The sequence below is a fragment of the Ascaphus truei genome, chromosome 12, assembly GCF_040206685.1.
Source record: "Ascaphus truei isolate aAscTru1 chromosome 12, aAscTru1.hap1, whole genome shotgun sequence".
NCBI classification, from domain to species: domain Eukaryota; kingdom Metazoa; phylum Chordata; class Amphibia; order Anura; family Ascaphidae; genus Ascaphus; species Ascaphus truei.
The window spans coordinates 9,152,502-9,171,230 of NC_134494.1; the positions used below are offsets into that span (position 1 = coordinate 9,152,502).

Genomic DNA, 18,729 nt, shown 5'->3' on the forward strand with positions numbered 1-18,729 from the left:
CCGGCTCCGCCCGCGCATACGCTGATGCGGCCAGCTCAGCCCACGCAGAAGTGGCCAGTGCCGCTCGCACATGTGCAGAGAAGTTTCACTTACAACGCACATACTCGGCACACACCCCGTCTTTTTTTGTTTGCCTTCCTCTGGATCAATATATTGTACGGATATAGGATAAAGTATCTGTCATCAACATTTAGCATAGGTTGAACTTGATGTCTTTTTCCAACCTATCCTACTATGTAACTATGTATACGCATGAACGCACACAAGCACTTCGTTGATTTATATATTTATGGGGGGGAATATTAAGATTAAGATTAAGAAGAAAGATTTAGGTGAGCATGTATCCACACAAAAATATAAACACATTGAGTGTAAAATAGGTGTAGTCATATTCTAATCATATTTATCATACCATTGTGAGTGTTTTCTCCAATAAAACCATACTCGGGCTCTTTAGAGACTGAGAGACAACGAATTCATCAGAGTCCTACTATTAAAATATCATCAGAAGGCTTACTTGTACATATTTGGATAGTTTATGATTTAGAGGGAGAAGGTAAACAGAAATAAATATATAGTAAGTGCAGCAAAATACTAATAGCCCACCAGGGTTTTGCCTAGGATAACTTTTATCCCCAAAGACCACATTTTTAATAGGCCCATTTTGCATCATCTACTGCACAATACATTAAAATCCCCATAAAATGTAAAAAATGTTTGACTTACAATTAAAACTGTACCAATGGAATATGCTTCGGGTTCTTCCACAGCTAATTTAGTTCCATACCAAAAAGCTAATGCATAGGCTCCAAATATAAGAAACTGTGAGAACCCCATTGATACGTTGGTTGATATTGTTTTTTTAATGCCGACCTTTTTTGCCTCTTCTAGGTTAACATCATACCTGGGGGGAGGGAAACATTTATTTACTGCTTGCATTTGCACCACATCTTAGCATATACTCTGTTTCTAATTGAAAGCATGTTTAATGTAAGCTTAAAGCTGAGGGGCTCTGCAATGCAATACTGTCCGCTCTGGTAATGAAGGGGTTAATTGCATTTTTCTTTTCAATTACTATTTATAATTATAAATTTGTATAAAATTGTACAGTACTGTATAACATTTTATAACTTTTAATAATATTTTTGACATTTTGCCACACTGAAAAGTACTCTATACAGTAATGGGTTTATGAATTTCATTATATAATATAAATTAAAAAAACACTATTAAAATTGTATCTATGCCAGAAAATACAATATAGCACATTTAAACAGTAGGACGTATATCACCGATAACCTGTACGAAACCATTTCAATTCACCATATATATATATATATATATATATATATATATATATATAGATATACACTGTATATATATATATATATATATATAAAAAGAAATTTCAGTAGCGCCACTCGTGAAACAAGGTGATTAAAACAATACAAATATTGTGTATAATAATAATAAAAATTATAAGAGAATTAACAATCTAAAAAACTATAAATATGAAAAAAATGTGTATAAAAAATAAATAAAAAACGTGCCAATAATAAAATGACATATATAACAAACAAAAAAAAAAAGACAAAAAATTGAAGAAAGCCCAACCCTTAAGTCCAATAAAAGTTCAAATAGAGAACAAAATGATGACCAGGGATCCACGGCTGCTCTCGGAAGGAATAACCAATTCCAGCAGGAAACTATAGAAGGAGAAGAACAGAGAGCGCACGTCCCATAGTGTAAAAATACAGTACATTTAATCAATTAAAAAGAGGACAAGGGGATTAAGGACACTCACAAAAGTACAAGATAAAAAGGCAGTTTGTGATATAATCACCACCAGCAAGGCCACACCGTTCTGGAACACATCAGTTGTTCGATACCCCCTCCGGTTCACCTCCAGCAGTTTTTGGACGATTGGAAACAGTGTCTCTTTGCTTGAATGCGATTTGGAGTTTTCAGCCTCAGATCAGCTCCATGCGCTCTCCAGCCGTAAAGCGCACACTGCGTGATGACGTAGTGTCGTGGTAGCGTGCCCTGGCACGTTTCGTCACGACAGTGACTTTTTCAAAGGGAATACGAACATGGTGGAGGGCTCGGTATTTATAGGCTCAACTACACAAAGGGGAGTGACCTCGGCGAAACCAGAGGCCAATCATCAGTGCCCATGCATAAAGGCCAAGACACTAGTGATGAGCCAATGGAAACAACCGTGTCAATCCTATAATAAAAACAAATGCTGCACATAATGTAATATATTCATGGGCATATAAACCGCAAATATAAAATGAATTTGTATCTTATACTATATTTGTGAAAGCACTGTATGCCTGTCTGCATGGCCTTTGTCCCTAGGGGAAATCTCATTGGTCCCTTGGCCCGCCCGCCCCCGCACACCTCTCATTAGCCTGAGGTGGAGTGACGGGCCAAAGGACACACAACACACACACACACACATACACACACATACACTCACACACACACACACACACACACACACCTCTCTCTCTGTCCTCTCCCCCCCCCCATCACACTCACCTCCCCCCCTCCCCGGTGCTCCACTCACCTCCCCGCCTCCGCTCCACTCTCTGCTCCACTCGCCTCCGCTCCACTCGCCTCCCTCCCGCTCCACTCACCTCTCTCCACTCACCTCCCTCCCGCTCCACTCAACTCCCTCCCGCTCCACTCACCTCCCGCTCAACTCACCTCCCTCCTGCTCCACTCCCTCCCACTCCACTCACCTCCCTCCCGCTCCACTCCCTCCTGCTCCACTCACCTCCCTCCAGCTCCACTCACCTCCCTCCCGCTCCACTCACCTCCCTCCCGCTCCACTCACCTCCCTCCTGCTCCACTCACCTCCCTCCCGCTCCACTCCCTCCCGCTCCACTCACCTCCCTCCCGCTCCATTCACCTCCCTCCCGCTCCACTCCCTCCCGCTCCACTCCCTCCCGCTCCACCTCCCTCCCGCTCCACTCACCTCCCTCCCCGGCGTGGGGACAGGCAGTGGCCAGGCAGCCTGCAGCTGCCACGCGGCGCCGAAGATGGCGGCGGCCGGAAGGAGAGGTGACGTACGTGTGTGTGTGTCACTGTGTGTGTGTCACTGTGTGTGTGTCACTGTGTGTGTGTGTGTCACTGTGTGTGTGTGTGTCACTGTGTGTGTGTGTGTGTGTGTGTGTTACACTGTGTGTGTGTGTGACACTGGGTGTGTGTGTGTGGGACACTGTGTGTGTGTCAGACACTCTAGGGTGGGGACCGGAGCTACGCATGGGGGGGCGGGGGGGGCAGGAGCGGAGAGAGAGGGGGGAGCGGAGAAACATACAGGGGGAGTGGAGAGGAGGGACCCGTAAATTTTAAGAAACCCATCCCCCCTCCTGTCCACTGTCCCCCCCCTCCTGTTCACTGTCCCCCCCCCCTCCTGTCACACTGTCCCACCCCTCCTGTCCACTGTCCCCACCTCCTGTCCACTTTCCCCCCCCTCCTGTCCAATGCCCCCCCTCCTGTCCACTGTCCCCCCCTCCTGTCCACTCTCACCCCCCTCCTGTCCACTCTCACCCCCCTCCTGTCCACTCTCACCCCCCTCCTGTCCACTCTCACCCCCCCTCCTGTCCACTCTCACCCCCCCTCCTGTCCACTCTCACCCCCCCTCCTGTCCACTCTCACCCCCTCTCCTGTCCACTGTCCCGTCCCCTTCTGTCCACTGTCCCCATCCCCTCCTGTCCACTGTCCCCGTCCCCTCCTGTCCACTGTCCCCGTCCCCTCCTGTCCACTGTCCCCGTCCCCTCCTGTCCACTGTCCCCATCCCCTCCTGTCCACTGTCCCATCCCTCCCCATCTCGTGTCCACTGTCCCTCCCCCCACCTTTTCCTAGCGGGAAATTTAACTCACGGGCAATGCCGGGTCTCTCAGCTAGTTTCCTATAAATAGAACCACATCACAAACAAAAGCAGAATATAAAATAAAATAATAATACACTATAAATAATCATAAAAATTACAAAAATTATTATTATAACACACAGCAATAAGAAATATACATACATATGTATATGCTCGTGCCCGCAGATGGACACATATATAACATGTCACATATGCGTAATATAGCACAACTAATGAAAAACCCTCATTTATAATAGATTAATACACATTCACAAATTCATAATAAAAATATATATAAAATAATAATATTAATATGTATACAATAATACACATAACCCAAGTCTCTCATCATTCACATAAATAAAAATGAATTCACAGCTCAACTCCATTATATATACAGTTTTATGATTCAATCTAAAAACCTGAGCAACAAATTTGCAATGAAGGGTTATGATCCCGTTCTTGTCAACGACTCTTTCAGGAGGGTACAGGTCTCTGATAGATCCACACTACTCAAGAAATCAAAAGACTCCATAAAGGTACATATGTGTTATGGTAAATCTGGGAACAAATCGGGTAATATCGATGGAAATCCTAGATTTATCACCACTTTCAATCAATCTTTTAGAACCATCAGGGGTATATTAAATACCCATTGGAGCATCTTGAAGTGTGACCCCCATTTGGGAAATATTCTTCCTGATAGACCACCAATTATATATAGGAAGGCCAGAAATATCAAAACCATTTTAGCTCTGAGTAAATTATCCACGGTGGATGTGGCTGCTAATGCCACACCTGTGGGCCGATCTGGCAACCACAGGTGTGGCAGAGGCCGCTGCATCACATGTAAACATTTAACTGTCACATCGGAGTTTGTCTCCCTTCGAAAAGGTGGAAAATATGAGGTCAGGGGCAGTATTAATTGCCTTAGCACTTATATAGTCTACCTTTTACAATGTGGTTGTGGCCAGCAATATGTTGGTCGCACCACACGATCCCTTAGTACCCGCTTCCTCGAGCATAGGAGGAATGTGTTGCATGGTCTAAATACCCATAATCTTTCTAGACATTTTAAATGTTTTCACAATAGGCGTCCAGATTCCCTACTTATTATGGGTATTGAACACATTCCTGCCTCTGCTAGACGGGGGGATCGGTATAAAATGTTGTGTCGAAGGGAGACATATTGGATCCACCAGTTGGGTACTTTAATCCCTGGTGGACTCAATGATTGTTTAGACACTAGTACTTTGGTGTAATCCCCAGCCTTGGTTATATTGACTCTGCCATTCCCTTTCCTCTGTTTAAGCAGTTTGCATTCCCATTTTCTCCCCCCCCCTTTTTTTTCTATTCTGTTCTTTTTCCATTTCCTCTTTTTCGTCTATCTCCAGTCTTTCCCCCATTCCCTTCCCTCCCTTTCCCCCCCTCCCCCCACTCCCCCCCTCTATCTTTATCGCATTTTCAGACTCCACCTCCTATTGTTTTTTCTATTTCTTTCTATGTTCTCATTTTCTAATCTATTCACTCCTTCTTTAGTCCAGTGATGTTAGATTTTATTAGTTTTTGGCCTTAGGATCTAGATTTCGATTGAATCAATTTTATTGATGTTATATGGGAAAGATAATATCCCTTTCCCCTTCTCTTTTATTAGAGTTGGGGTATAAGTATTCATATTATTATCTTTATTGTTATTTGAATAGGATAAAATATGCTTCCCCATATGATTATTGATTTGGTCATTACTCTTTTATATACATAATTTTACATGTATATATTCCACTGTATATATAATGGAGTTGAACTGTGAATTCATTTTTATTTATGTGAATGATGATAGACTTGGGTTGTGTGTATTATTGTATACATATTAATATTATTATTTTATTTATATTTTTATTATGAATTTGTGAATGTGTATTAATCTATTATAAATGAGGGTTTTTCATTAGTTGTGCTATATTACGCATATGTGACATGTTATATATGTGTCCATCTGCCGGCACGAGCATATACATATGTATGTATATTTCCTATTGCTGTGTGTTATAATAATAATTTTTGTAATTTTTATGATTATTTATAGTGTATTATTATTTTATATTCAGCTTTTGTTTGTGATGTGGTTCTATTTATAGGAAATACGAATTCATTTTATATTTGCGGTTTATATGCCCATGAATATATTACATTATGTGCAGCATTTGTTTTTATTATAGGATTGACACGGTTGTTTCCATTGGCTCATCACTAGTGTCTTGGCCTTTATGCATAGGCACTGATGATTGGCCTCTGGTTTCGCCGAGGTCACTCCCCTTTGTGTAGTTGAGCCTATAAATACCGAGCCCTCCACCATGTTGGTATTCCCTTTGAAAAAGTCACTGTTGTGACGAAACGCGTCAGGGCACGCTACCACGACACTACGTCATCACGCAGTGTGCGCTTTACGGCCGGAGAGCACATGGAGCTGATCTGAGGCTGAAAACTCCAAATCGCATTCAAGCAAAGAGACACTGTTTCCAATCGTCCAAAAACTGCTGGAGGTGAACCGGATAGGCTATCGAACAACTGAGGTGTTCCAGGACGGTGTGGCCTTGCTGGTGGTGATTATATCACAAACTGCCTTTTTATCTTGTACTTTTGTGAGTGTCCTTAATCTCCTTGTCCTCTTTTTAATTGATTAAATGTACTGTTTTACACTATGGGACGTGCGCTCTCTGTTCTTCTCTCTCTCTCTCTCTCGCTCTCTCTATATATATATGTAGAGGTATCAGACCCTGTTAGCCGAGCTTCAATAATCAAAAAATAAATAGATGATATCGTTCTGTGGCGAACGAGATGCTTTTATTTGTGCGAGCTTTCGAGATACACTGATCTCTTCTTCCGGCGATGTTACAATGAATGAAGCAAGCAAAAGGTATACTTAAAAACAGTGTCTCTTGGAATGTTATCTGTGCTGGTCCTTCCCCCGGTGTGGATGTGTTTTATGGCTAGAGGTGTCAAAAGGTTCCTGAAAGCAAGTGATGAAAGAGTGTGTATGTGTATCAGTGTGAATAAAAATGAATGGAGCCAGCTATTTGAGGGACAACAGCTTCCACCCGACACACACCAAACATGCAACCATCTACAGTCAAGCCATACGATACAACCGGATATGCTCCGACACAGCAGACAGAGACCAGCGGATTAAAGCCTTGAGATCAGACTTTATAAACCGTGGATCTAACCACAGAATTGTAGACCAGCAAATTCACAAAGCCACCAGAATACCAAGAAGTGATCTCCTTGAATACAAACAGAAGGAGACAAGCGACAGGGTACCTTTGGTGGTCACATATAACCCACACCTAGGAGCCCTACGCAAGATCGCCAGGAAACTACAACCCATCCTCCAGGAAGATAGAAGACTGCAACAGGTCTTCCCTGAAGCACCCTTATTATCATACAGACAACCCCATAATCTCAAGAATATTATGGTGAGGAGTAAAGTATTCAGCAGTACAACTGAATGCGGGACAAAACCATGCCAGGACCCAAGATGCAAAACCTGCGCAATGCTCTACACAGCGGACACAATACAAATACCACACAGGAATCGGGAATACAAAATCAGAGGAAGGTTCACCTGTTCCTCCAGCAATGTCGTGTACCTCATCATGTGCATGAAATGCCCAGGGGGCTGCTACTACATAGGTGAGACAGGGCAGGGGCTAAACAAGAGAATGAACCTGCATCGCCACAGCATCACACGCGGAACAAGAGACAGTCCTGTTGGCGAACATTTCTCTGACTCTGGCCATAAGATGAACGATCTGAGGGTTGCCATACTCAAAGGTAATCTTAAAACACCGAAAGAGAGACGGTTGCATGAATACAAATTTATGCAACTGTTCGGGACACTTAGCAGTGGCCTAAACAGAAATCGAAATGTTATGAGTCATTACTGACACAAGTGAACTCTCTTCCCTTGAGCGCTAAAGGCCATGTCTGTACATACTGTGCTATATGTATGCACACACAGCTGTCTCTCACACATACTAATACTCCTTGTTTTTCCATCCCTATACACCAATAGGGACCATAAAGTATCCACACACACTTTTAGTTATGCTACAAACTCTCACATTTCCACACCTACCCACACCATTTATATCCACTCCCACTCCACACACACCTTTTGTAAAGCACTGTATATACTGTGGGCTCTCCATTCATTTTTATTCACACTGATACACATACACACTCTTTCATCACTTGCTTTCAGGAACCTTTTGACACCTCTAGCCATAAAACACATTCACACCGGGGGAAGGACCAGCACAGATAATATTCCAAGAGACACTGTTTTTAAGTATACCTTTTGCTTGCTTCATTCATTGTAACATTGCCGGAAGAAGAGATCAGTGTATCTCGAAAGCTCGCACAAATAAAAGCATTTCGTAAGCCACAGAACGGTATCATCTATTTATTTTTTGATTTTATATATATATATATATATATATATATATATATATATCAAGATTGCGTGCATGCTGGAAATATTACTGCATGCTCATTTGCATGTCTTAGACAGGTCCGCAACCCCAACTTTCACCATTATCACACAGCACTTCCACTGCAGCAAGGGATTCTGGGAAATGACATGCAAATGAGCACACAATGCCACCTTTTGCTTCAAAACTATTTTTAACATGGTTCCCTATAGGCTTTAACTTGCTGCATGGTCACAGCTTTGAGCACAGCCAGTGTTAAGATACATAGCCAGCAAACCCACCCACAGACAGCCGTTTCGACCTTAATGGGTCTCATCAGTGTGGGGTTGGTTAAACTGGCTATGCAAAAATTAAGCAACGAGGATGGGTTTTACCATACTTAGGGGGCTATACACTAAGCAGTGATAAGTCGTTTTAAGAGCGCAAAGTGCTTTTAGAACGTGAAGTTCTGCCGCGTGCTATGCACTAAGCCGCGCAAATAGGCACTTTGCGCTCTAAAACGGGCTTTTTCTTGAAATTTTTTCAAAGGCCAACTTTGCTCGTACGATCAGCTGTTTGCGCTGAATCCTGCCCTTCTGCGGGATTCACTAAGAAACACAAACTGATCGTACGTGAAAGTTGCGCTGAATAAAGCTCACCAGCTAAAGGCAGGTGATAAAAAAAGCTGGACTTAGAAAAAAATCTTTGTTTACCTTTTTGCAGGCGCAAAACCAATACAACAGGCCGGCGGGTGTCCCCGGCTGACCCCGCAGGGGTGCCTGAGGGAGGCCGGGGGTCGCGCAGGTGTCCCCGGCTGCCCCGCGGCCGTCCCGGGGTACCCGTGGGCCTGCGGTACCAATGTTTTGGCAACAAAAATACTAAACAATATTTCTAACTAAATACACCCCCGTAACACATACAGTACAATAATGTGCAAAATAACTATTATCCAGATATGGATAATAGATTATTTGCCCATTTTTAAACACTGCATTAGCATACCTAAATAAAGTCAATAAAAACAGTAGCCAGCTAATCCAATCAATACAAGCAGTAACAACATCAACAATTATTTAATTAAACCATTAACCAATGAAACCAATTAATTCCTAAACAAACTCAAAATGAATAGTAACACTAACCAATCAAACCAATGAATTACAACAACATTAATGAATGTAAACATTAAAAGACAAAGAAATACATTCAAACAATCTCTGAAAGAACCATAAAACGCATTAGCCAACATAATACAACATTAACTACAAACGAACACCAATCGCAAACATTTTATTACATTAAGCAGGAAAAACACAAACAATTACATACACATAAGAAACTGACATTAAAAAAACCAACAGCAATAGCAAGCCAGAAATGCCACCCAAATATTGTCATAATAATGTATTAATCTGTACCCTAAAGTGGTACAGATTAATATATTATTAGTCAATGTGCCTCCCCCAAAAAATCAACAATCGCATCCAATGAAAAAACCTATAAAAAAAGACATTTACTAACATTCAATATATTACTTACCATTAGAAGCGGTGGCCCTCCGACTCCCGGGGAAAGAGGAAGCTCACGTACCTTGAAGGCCTCCAACAGCATCCGATGCCATCCGCCATGAAGATCTGGCTCAGGTACCCCAATCTTCTTTTTTCTTTCTTTAATCACCTTCTTCTATCTTCATCTGTCACCATTTCTTGATCTTCTTTATCTTCTTTCTTCATCTGTCAATCCAAAATACCCCATGTTAAATCCCAGCCGATGCTGTCTCGGCGGCTTCTTGGGCTCAAGTGAGGCGTCACGGCCTTAAATATGGCTTGTGACGTCACATTTAGCCTCAAAATGGTTAACAGCCACCTGATTGGCTGTTCAAACCATGTTACGACTTAAAATTTTTTTTGACATGACGTCACTTAAAGGGAATGATGCCAGCCAATCAGAATGGCTGTGCTTCATTTGCCTTTAAGATGATGTCACGAAATCCAAAATGGCCGGCATCACATGGTATTTCAGCGAATCAGAGTGTGGAATTGGTTCCCACAATCTGATTGGCTGAAATACCATGTGACGCCGGCTTCGTGACATCATTTTAAAGGCAAATGAAGCACAGCCATTCTGATTGGCTGGCATCATTCCCTTTAAGTGACATCATGTCAAAAAAAAATTTTAAGTCGGAACATGGTTTGAACAGCCAATCAGGTGGCTGTTAACCATTTTTAGGCTAAATGTGACGTCACAAGCCATATTTAAGGCCGTGACGCCTCACTTGAGCCCAAGAAGCCGACGAGACAGCATCGGCTGGGATTTGACATGGGGTATTTTGGATTGGCAGATGAAGAAAGAAGATAAAGAAGAACAAGAAATGGTGACAGATGAAGATAGAAGAAGGTGATTAAAGAAAGAAAAAAGAAGATTGGGGTACCTGATCAGGATCTTCATGGCGGATGGCATCGGATGCTGTTGGAGGCCTTCAAGGTACGTGAGCTTCCTGTTTCCCCGGGAGTCGGAGGGCCACCGCTTCTAATGGTAAGTAATATATTGAATGTTTTTAAATGTCTTTTTTTACAGGTTTTTTCATTGGATGTGATTGTTGATTTTTTGGGGGAGGCACATTGACTGATAATATATTGATCTGTACCACTTTATGGTACAGATTAATACATTATTATGACAATATTTGGGGGGCATTTCTGGCTTGGTATTGCTGTTGGTTTTTTAATGTCAGTTTCTTATGTGGCTGTCATTGTTTGTTTTTTTCCTGCTTAATGTAATAAAATATTTGCGATTGGTGTTCATTTGTAGTTAATGTTGTATTATGTTGGCTAATGCGTTTTATGGTTCTTTCAGAGATAGTTTGAATGTATTTCTTTGTCTTTTAATGTTTACATTCATTAATGTTGTTGTAATTAATTGGTTTTATTGGTTAGTGTTACTATTCCTTTTGAGTTGGTTTAGGAATTAATTGGTTTCATTGGTTAATGGTTTAATTAAATAATTGTTGATGTTGTTACTGCTTGTATTGATTGGATTAGCTGGCTACTGTTTTTATTGACTTTATTTAGGTATGCTAATGCAGTGTTTAATAATGGGCAAATAATCTATTAACCATATCTGGATAATAGTAATTTTGCACATTATTGTACTGTGTGTGTTAGGGCGGAGGAGGGGAGGGGGGTCGTGTATTGATGTTTGTTAATTCTTTTTTAAATATACATTTTAATTATAGTGTAGATGTGCAGGGGGTCTCCGGAGCTGACCCGCGTTGGTTTCAGGTCCGAGGACCCCCTACTTCAGGAGATACAGGCCCCATTATGGGGTGCCGGTATCCCCTGCACTTTCAAGCGTCCGCGTCACGTGACCAGGACATTGAAATTCTGCAGGGGATACCGGCACCCCATAACGGGCCTATATCTCCTGAAGTAGGGGGTCCTCGGACCTGAAACCAACGCTGTTCAGCTCGGGAGACCCCCTGCTCATGTACACTATAATTAAAATATATTTATTTATTGTACGATCGCCTGTAACAGCGTTGCATGGAGATGGCAAATCTCCATGCAAATGTTACAAGCGGCTTTTTTTTCTATCAGCTAGCGTACGGGAACTTTAAGTGCGATAGCAGGGGGGAAATACATTGCACGCACGATAAGCCAGTTTTGGGCACGTCCGATACAAAATGGGCTGAGGGCCTTAGTGAATCGCGCCGCCGGCTTCATTTTTTATTGGACGTGCTAATTTTTTTCAGGCCGGCGTGAAAGCTCGGAACTTAGTGCATAGCCCCCTAAGTTAAGTTATGGTGGGTAAAAAAAGTGACAAAAACCCTCCACAGCAAAGCATATAGCAAATGGAAATATTACTTTTATATGCATTGTTTTTTTTATGTGCATTGTGGTTTTTTTATGTGCATTCGGGCTTTTTATATGTATTGGGGTATTTTTTACATGTACGGGAGTTTTTAAATGGTTTGGGGTCTTTTTTATATGCATTGGGCTCTTTTTTATATGTATTGTTTTTTTAGATGTATTGGGAGTTTTTTTTAATATGTAGTGTACTGTTTTTTATATGTATTGGGGTTATATGTATTTGGGTGGGTTTTATATGTATTATTTTTTTTATATATATATATATATTTTTATATATGTATTGGGCGGGTTATATGTATTGTTTTTTTTTATATGTGTTGGGGAGGTGGAGTTTTTTGTATGTATTTGGGGGGTTTGTATATATTTTGGGGGGTGGATTTTTTTAGTATGTATTTGGGGGGTTTGTATATATTTAGTGTGTGGGGCGGTTGTATATATTGGGGGTGGATTTTTCTGTATGTATTTGGGGGTGGAAAGTTTTTTGAATTGGGGGTGGGTTTTTTGGTACTGTATATATTTTGTGGGGGAATTGTGAGGGGGGAGGGAATGAGTGTGAGGAGGGGGATTGAGTAAGAGTGGGGTAATTGATGGGGGTGGGAGAGTGAGAGGAGAGAGGGAGTGAGTGAAGAAAAAAGAGGGAGTAAGAGTAAGGCGCAGGGGAGAGAAATACATGCGAGGTAGGGATTGTGTGAGAGTGGGGTAATTGATTGTGGAGGGGAGATGGAGGGGAGAGAAATACATAGGAAAAGGGAGGTTAAATAGAGGGGGCACCCGAGGTGTGAAATGGGGGGGTTGGGGGGGCTCACGACGTATGAAATCAGTCTCGCAACACTGCCTGTGGGGGAGGGGGTCACCCCGGTGGGGGGGGGGCTGTCAGAACTGTAGTGAAATCTGTTGGCAGCCTTGTGTGTGTGTATGTATACTGTATATACTGTATGTATAGAAAGAATACAAGTTTTATATCCATTAGGGCCCACATTTTGTGTGTGACAAATAATTCCCAAACCTCTAGTTTTGTGGATAGGACTGTAACTTGCTGCTCTGTAATTAATGCCGAACTGTTAAAAAATACAAACATACTTAGCTGAAGCATTTTGTTGTCCATTGAAAGCAACAACAGTTCGAATTGCTGTTAGGATCTCCTCTGCCACTGCACCAGCTTTTGCATAAGCTGCTAACTCTTTTGTGGTAAATGATGCAAGAAGCTGTAAAAAGATAAATCAATGAATATAAAATTGTAACTGTTTATCACCATTTCATTGGACAATAAAGAAAGTGACCATTTAGGTCTCTCTCCAGCAAAACTGGCTGAGGAAACAGCATCAGATAAATACATTTGAAAAAAATCTCAATGTTCCCATTAATAGTGCACTCGTTATGTAATAGGAAGAAGCAATGGGATTTGTTCTGTTTTACTAGTATTACTCCAGTTTTAAGCTGCGACTCTGAATAATATCTACTGTACTATGAAATTTTGATTTTCAATCTGTGTCTCTTAGCAATAATGGGAATTATTCATCAAAGTTTCCTTGCTACACCATGCTGATATGAAGTGTACATTGTATCACAAAGCTAGCTGGCCGCAATATAGCAGGCAAGTGAAGCAGCCTCTGCAGTGTAGCCATAGTGGGATATATAAATGAATAGTACCTATCGACTTAGATTATTCTGCCAGTCATTTGATTTTACGTACTGCTTGCCTCTCTACATCATGGTATTTCAGCATTGACTGGTACATAGAGCTGCAACTGCCGGTTGTCAACTGCTTGCCTTAAGAATTCTGCACTTAAACTCATTCCACGCCGCGAAATTCCAGCAGCCAGACTAATAGCTCATTGGATTAACACAGCGGGGGCCCCTGTATTTGAATGGGACTCACGCTGTGTGAATCATACCGGGCTGCGAATACCATTCAAATGCAGGGACCATTACAGCCTGCTCTGGACCATCTCACAAGTTACTGTGAGATGGTCACAGATTTTCCTTGGCAAGCAGTTGACAACCGGCAGTTGCATCTGTAGCTGCCTGCTTCGTTCTGCAGCCTCCTGTCTGAAGCAACCTTATCAGGCGCGTACTGATACAATATGTTACTAATTAAGTGATACAATTTACAGTACCTTGATATATGGTTACATTGCAGAGACTCCTTCACTTGCCTGCTATATTGCGGCTAGCTTGGTGATACACGGTATCTAATTATCTATTCTGTGCATTATTACTGCAGTTCTGCTCCACTTGCTAGCTACATTGCAATTAGTTACTTCTGAGTGTTATTTTTTATTCCCTGACAGACATTACCAGTAACAGTTAACTAGTCTCTGTAGCATGTGGTCACACCCTAATCACTGTGCATTATCCCCTTCATTGAGGCGATATATGTCTGCACCATCTATTAACAGCATGTCTCCGGTACTTGGCTAATAGGGCATTTAGCCATTGCAAATAAAAAACAAAAACATTATTTAAAAAAAACAAAAAACAGTACAGTACATAACACCTTTTTTAAACATAAAGCCATTGATTGTTGCAGTGGCTACTTAGACCCCCACAATGGGTACCTAGGTAGCCATATTGGCAATCAATGGTGAGCTGTAATACAAATTGACTTTCTTACCAACATTACAATACACTACCTACCCCTCTGTTTACTTTAGTGGCTAGTAAAGTATTGCTATACTAACCAATAAGGCAACAACATTGTTAACCTCTAACCGCCCCCCCAAAGTAGTCCTAAATAATCATCCTGTGGCACCTACCCTCATCACCTACCACCCCCTACTCAAACCATGCCCCTCGCACCCCCTTGTGAATAATGGGAAAAAAGGAATACACAAGATCTGTTTTTAACAATATTTTAGTTTATATAACAAATTGTGGAAGAAATGAAAGTATATAACATGCCACACATTTTTTTGATGACGGGCTCTATTTTTACGAATGGGATTCCCCATTGTGTGATGAGCACTGCATCTTACCCCTCCTCCCAGGTGCGCACACCATGACCAGGTGGTGAGGGCAGCTGTGAAAATGGAGAGCTGGTTCCTGGTGTTGTCTTATGTGGCATAACTGTTTTTCGGTTAGGTTATGTGTGGCCTTCAGATAGCCATGGCCTGACTCATGATGCCACAGACGCTCAGTGCAATTTGTGAACTGCAATGATATGTACAGCAAGTTTGCCGATATGTTGTTCTGGGTCGTGTTCAGTTGAGATCATGATTGCATTGTTCTCCACAGTGGCCTGCAGTTGTAGTTTCAGATTCTGTTGTTTTATCTGACACAGCTTTCTTTCAATGGCTGCTCTTTCTTGCTGTTTGAGCCTGCATGCTTTGATTGAGATGAGAGATATGTACTCATGAATATAACTTAGGCTAGGTCCCCGCTGCCTGCTGCAGTGCCCACTATGGTGGGTGCTGAAGGGAGAAGAGCTGCCCCTCAATGAGGTCGGGCCCGCTACCTGCCTTGCCCACCGCATTGCGCGACCAGATTTCTCTGAAGACAAGAAATCTGTGTTCACAACTTGTGATGGAGCACTGGCCACCTCCTCCGGCGGCTCAGCCAATAAGGGTGAACCTGCCGGGTGACGTCATGGCTGCGCCCCTGTTTTTTCCCCTGTAGCCCACCGCAGACTGGGGATCTCAGCTGCATGCGCCGCCAGTCTGGCAGGCGCACATGGAGCGCCGACACCGGGGCCTCAGCCTTAGTTTACGGATCAGCTGTTTCCTATGTATCACTTGTGCAGAATGTAGGCACATAGCTTCCATAGATTGAGGGCATTGGTTCTAACGTTGAGCTTAATGTGGCTGCTCATGAGCAGAAACTGGTCTTGGTTACGCACTCACCGATGTTGGTATCAGCTCTAAAATAAGAGCAAATTCCTCTGCAAAAGTTTGGGCAGCACTACCATTTTCTTCATCCTCTGGAGATATCACACATATGCGGTGTGCCATGTCATGAAAGACATGGAAAAAGGTAAGATATGTTAAAATATGTCAAATGTATGTATGTATGTAGGTTCCTTATACACACATACATACATATGACATATTTGAACATATCTTACCTTTTTCCATGTCTTTCATGACATGGCACACCGCATATGTGTGATATCTCCAGAGGATGAAGAAAATGGTAGTGCTGCCCAAACTTTGCAAGCACAAATAGCACTAATTAAGTGAAAAAAAATTCAATTGTGCATATGTGAACATATACAATTGGAAGTGAATAAAGTCTAAAAAATGTATATGATGATTATATATATAGTCTCTGGATATAATGCTGCTCCCAGACAGGACTCAAATTTAGTCCAAAAACGGTTGACAGCAAATGTAGGAAAGGAATATATAAAAGGAAAAAATAGTGCAATACAGTATAAACAATTACAATGTGAACGTGATGTTGTGAATGATGCGCTCACATGTTCCACATGAAAATCAGGCAACGAGGTTATATAAAGTATCCAACTGTTTTGGACATCCAGATATCCTCATCTGACATCCATCAAGGCAAGGGAGGAAGGAGGGGGATGGGGAATCCCACATGATAGGAGACTGACATAATAGTGAAAATTGCTTGATATAAAAAAAATAAGTAATGCACTTACATAAGTAACTTTGAGATAGGCATTCAGACCACCCTGGGTCACAATCTAGAAACGAACAGCAGAACTTCCTGCTACACGGCCGTTAAGCGGGTGATGTCATCAAACGGTGAGGGGGGAACCAAATTGTAGCTGCAATTCTCCAGAGACAAAACACCCTCTCAATGTTCCAAATGTCAGCAACAACCTGCCCTACACATGTCGCTCGTATTGAGCTTCCTCAGGGGATTTTCAAAAGTTCTGTAGGATTCCCCCGATTGACCGATGTTCGTCACGGCGCAATCCCACATCGCTAAAGTTACGGGGTTCTCCAACGTCAATGATGTCACGGTGCAGGCGAGCGCTGGATGTTTTCAGCTGTTCCCATGACAACCCTCACTTGCCGTCTACCAGTAACAGAAACACAGAACGTCAGCACGTTCCCCATGAAGGGAGCGTGTTAAACTTTAACACAATGGTTACTGGTGTAAGGCTAAACAACGCAACAATAGCAATTAAATATAAAAAAAAGCAATGAATATCGGAGATACTAAACAAGGAGGCTTCTAAAATATAAAAAAAGACCAAGTGTTAGTACAGTATACAGGCAAGCCCCGGTTTAAGGACACTGACTTTAAGTACACTTGCGAGTAAGGGCATATTTTCAGTAGCACCATACCCATGTCAGTACGCTGCCTTTACGAGTACGGACACTTATTCTGCCCTACAGACCATCGTAGTAGTGACGCGCTGATTCTCCTCACTCAATAGGCAAACGGCAGCTCACGCATGCGCCTGTCAGCACGTCCTGATCAGAAGTACCGGCTCCCTACCTGTACCGAAGCATTGATAAGTGGAAAAAAGGTGGTGCTTCACTTTAAGTACATTTTCGCTTTACTTACATGCTCTGGACCCATTGTGTACGTTATTGCCAGGTATACCTGTACTAGTACAGGGGAGCGCAAAGTTTCTGACATGCGCCCCCCTGTCTCCACTCCCTTCCAACTCGTGCCCCCCTCCCTGCACAGCCCCGGTGTCAAATGATGTCACAAGGCCATGGTAATGTGGCATCACATGACCCTGCAGCGTCTTTTGATGCTGGGTTGCCATGGAGATGCGTCGCTGGAAGGGAAGATAAGTAAAAGTTACAGAGGCCTCATTTATTTGAAATATTTATTTGAAATATTTTTGGGGAAGCGCAGAGCCTCTGTAATAGCTGCGACCCCCGCCCCCTAAATTCTCATGCCCACACCCCCCACTTTGCGTACCCTTGTACTAGCATAAAAATAATTACTGCAAAAAATACATACAGTATGTTAAAATGTAACCCACTTTAATAGATTAAAATGACAACTATATCTAAGTGTCACATTTAATTTAAGAACGAAATTAATAGAATGATATAAAAAAATATATAAAATAGCCAATAATGCTACCAATTCGAAAAAAGATTGTGAAATAAAAAATGAAGAGTATAATTAAAAGGCAAATGTTGAGGTGCATGCGTGACGGTGATGTGAATGGCAGCTTAGTCTCCGAGCTCCACACTCACCGACGCTAAATCATCAAATTACTTCAGAAGCAGCGAGAATATCACAGTGACTTAGATTGCACAACCTCACTGAACATATGGTGATGGCATCGAATAAAGTAACTCGCAGAAAAACACAACCTGTGTCTACATATTTAAAAAGAGGAGAAGCAGCACATGCAGCACAGGCAGATAAGATGGAGTCCCCTGCAAAGCCTGCACAGTCTGCATTATCAGACCCAGACACAGATACCCCAGAAACAGAGCCAGGGGATCAGGAGATAGTGAGGCGCAAAGACCTCAAGGAATTCTGTGCTCAGATGAAAAAGTTTTTTAAAACTGAATTATGGGCCATAAGGAAAGACCTGGATGCACTGGGAGAGCGGACAGATGCTCTGGAA

The 18,729-nt window shown here is 42.2% G+C and overlaps 1 protein-coding gene across 3 annotated transcripts in view; it reads right to left on the bottom strand.

Moving 5' to 3' along the window:
- LOC142463888 (ATP-dependent translocase ABCB1-like) overlaps positions 1-18,729 on the bottom strand; it is a 279,892-nt gene that overhangs the window by 96,702 nt on the left and 164,461 nt on the right. For all 3 annotated transcript variants that reach the window (XM_075566711.1, XM_075566713.1, XM_075566712.1), the window contains 2 exons: positions 13,302-13,426; positions 727-904 (listed from right to left, as the gene is read on the bottom strand). In XM_075566711.1, the coding sequence (XP_075422826.1) occupies positions 727-904; positions 13,302-13,426 (303 nt within the window). The remainder of the gene's footprint in view (positions 1-726; positions 905-13,301; positions 13,427-18,729) is intronic.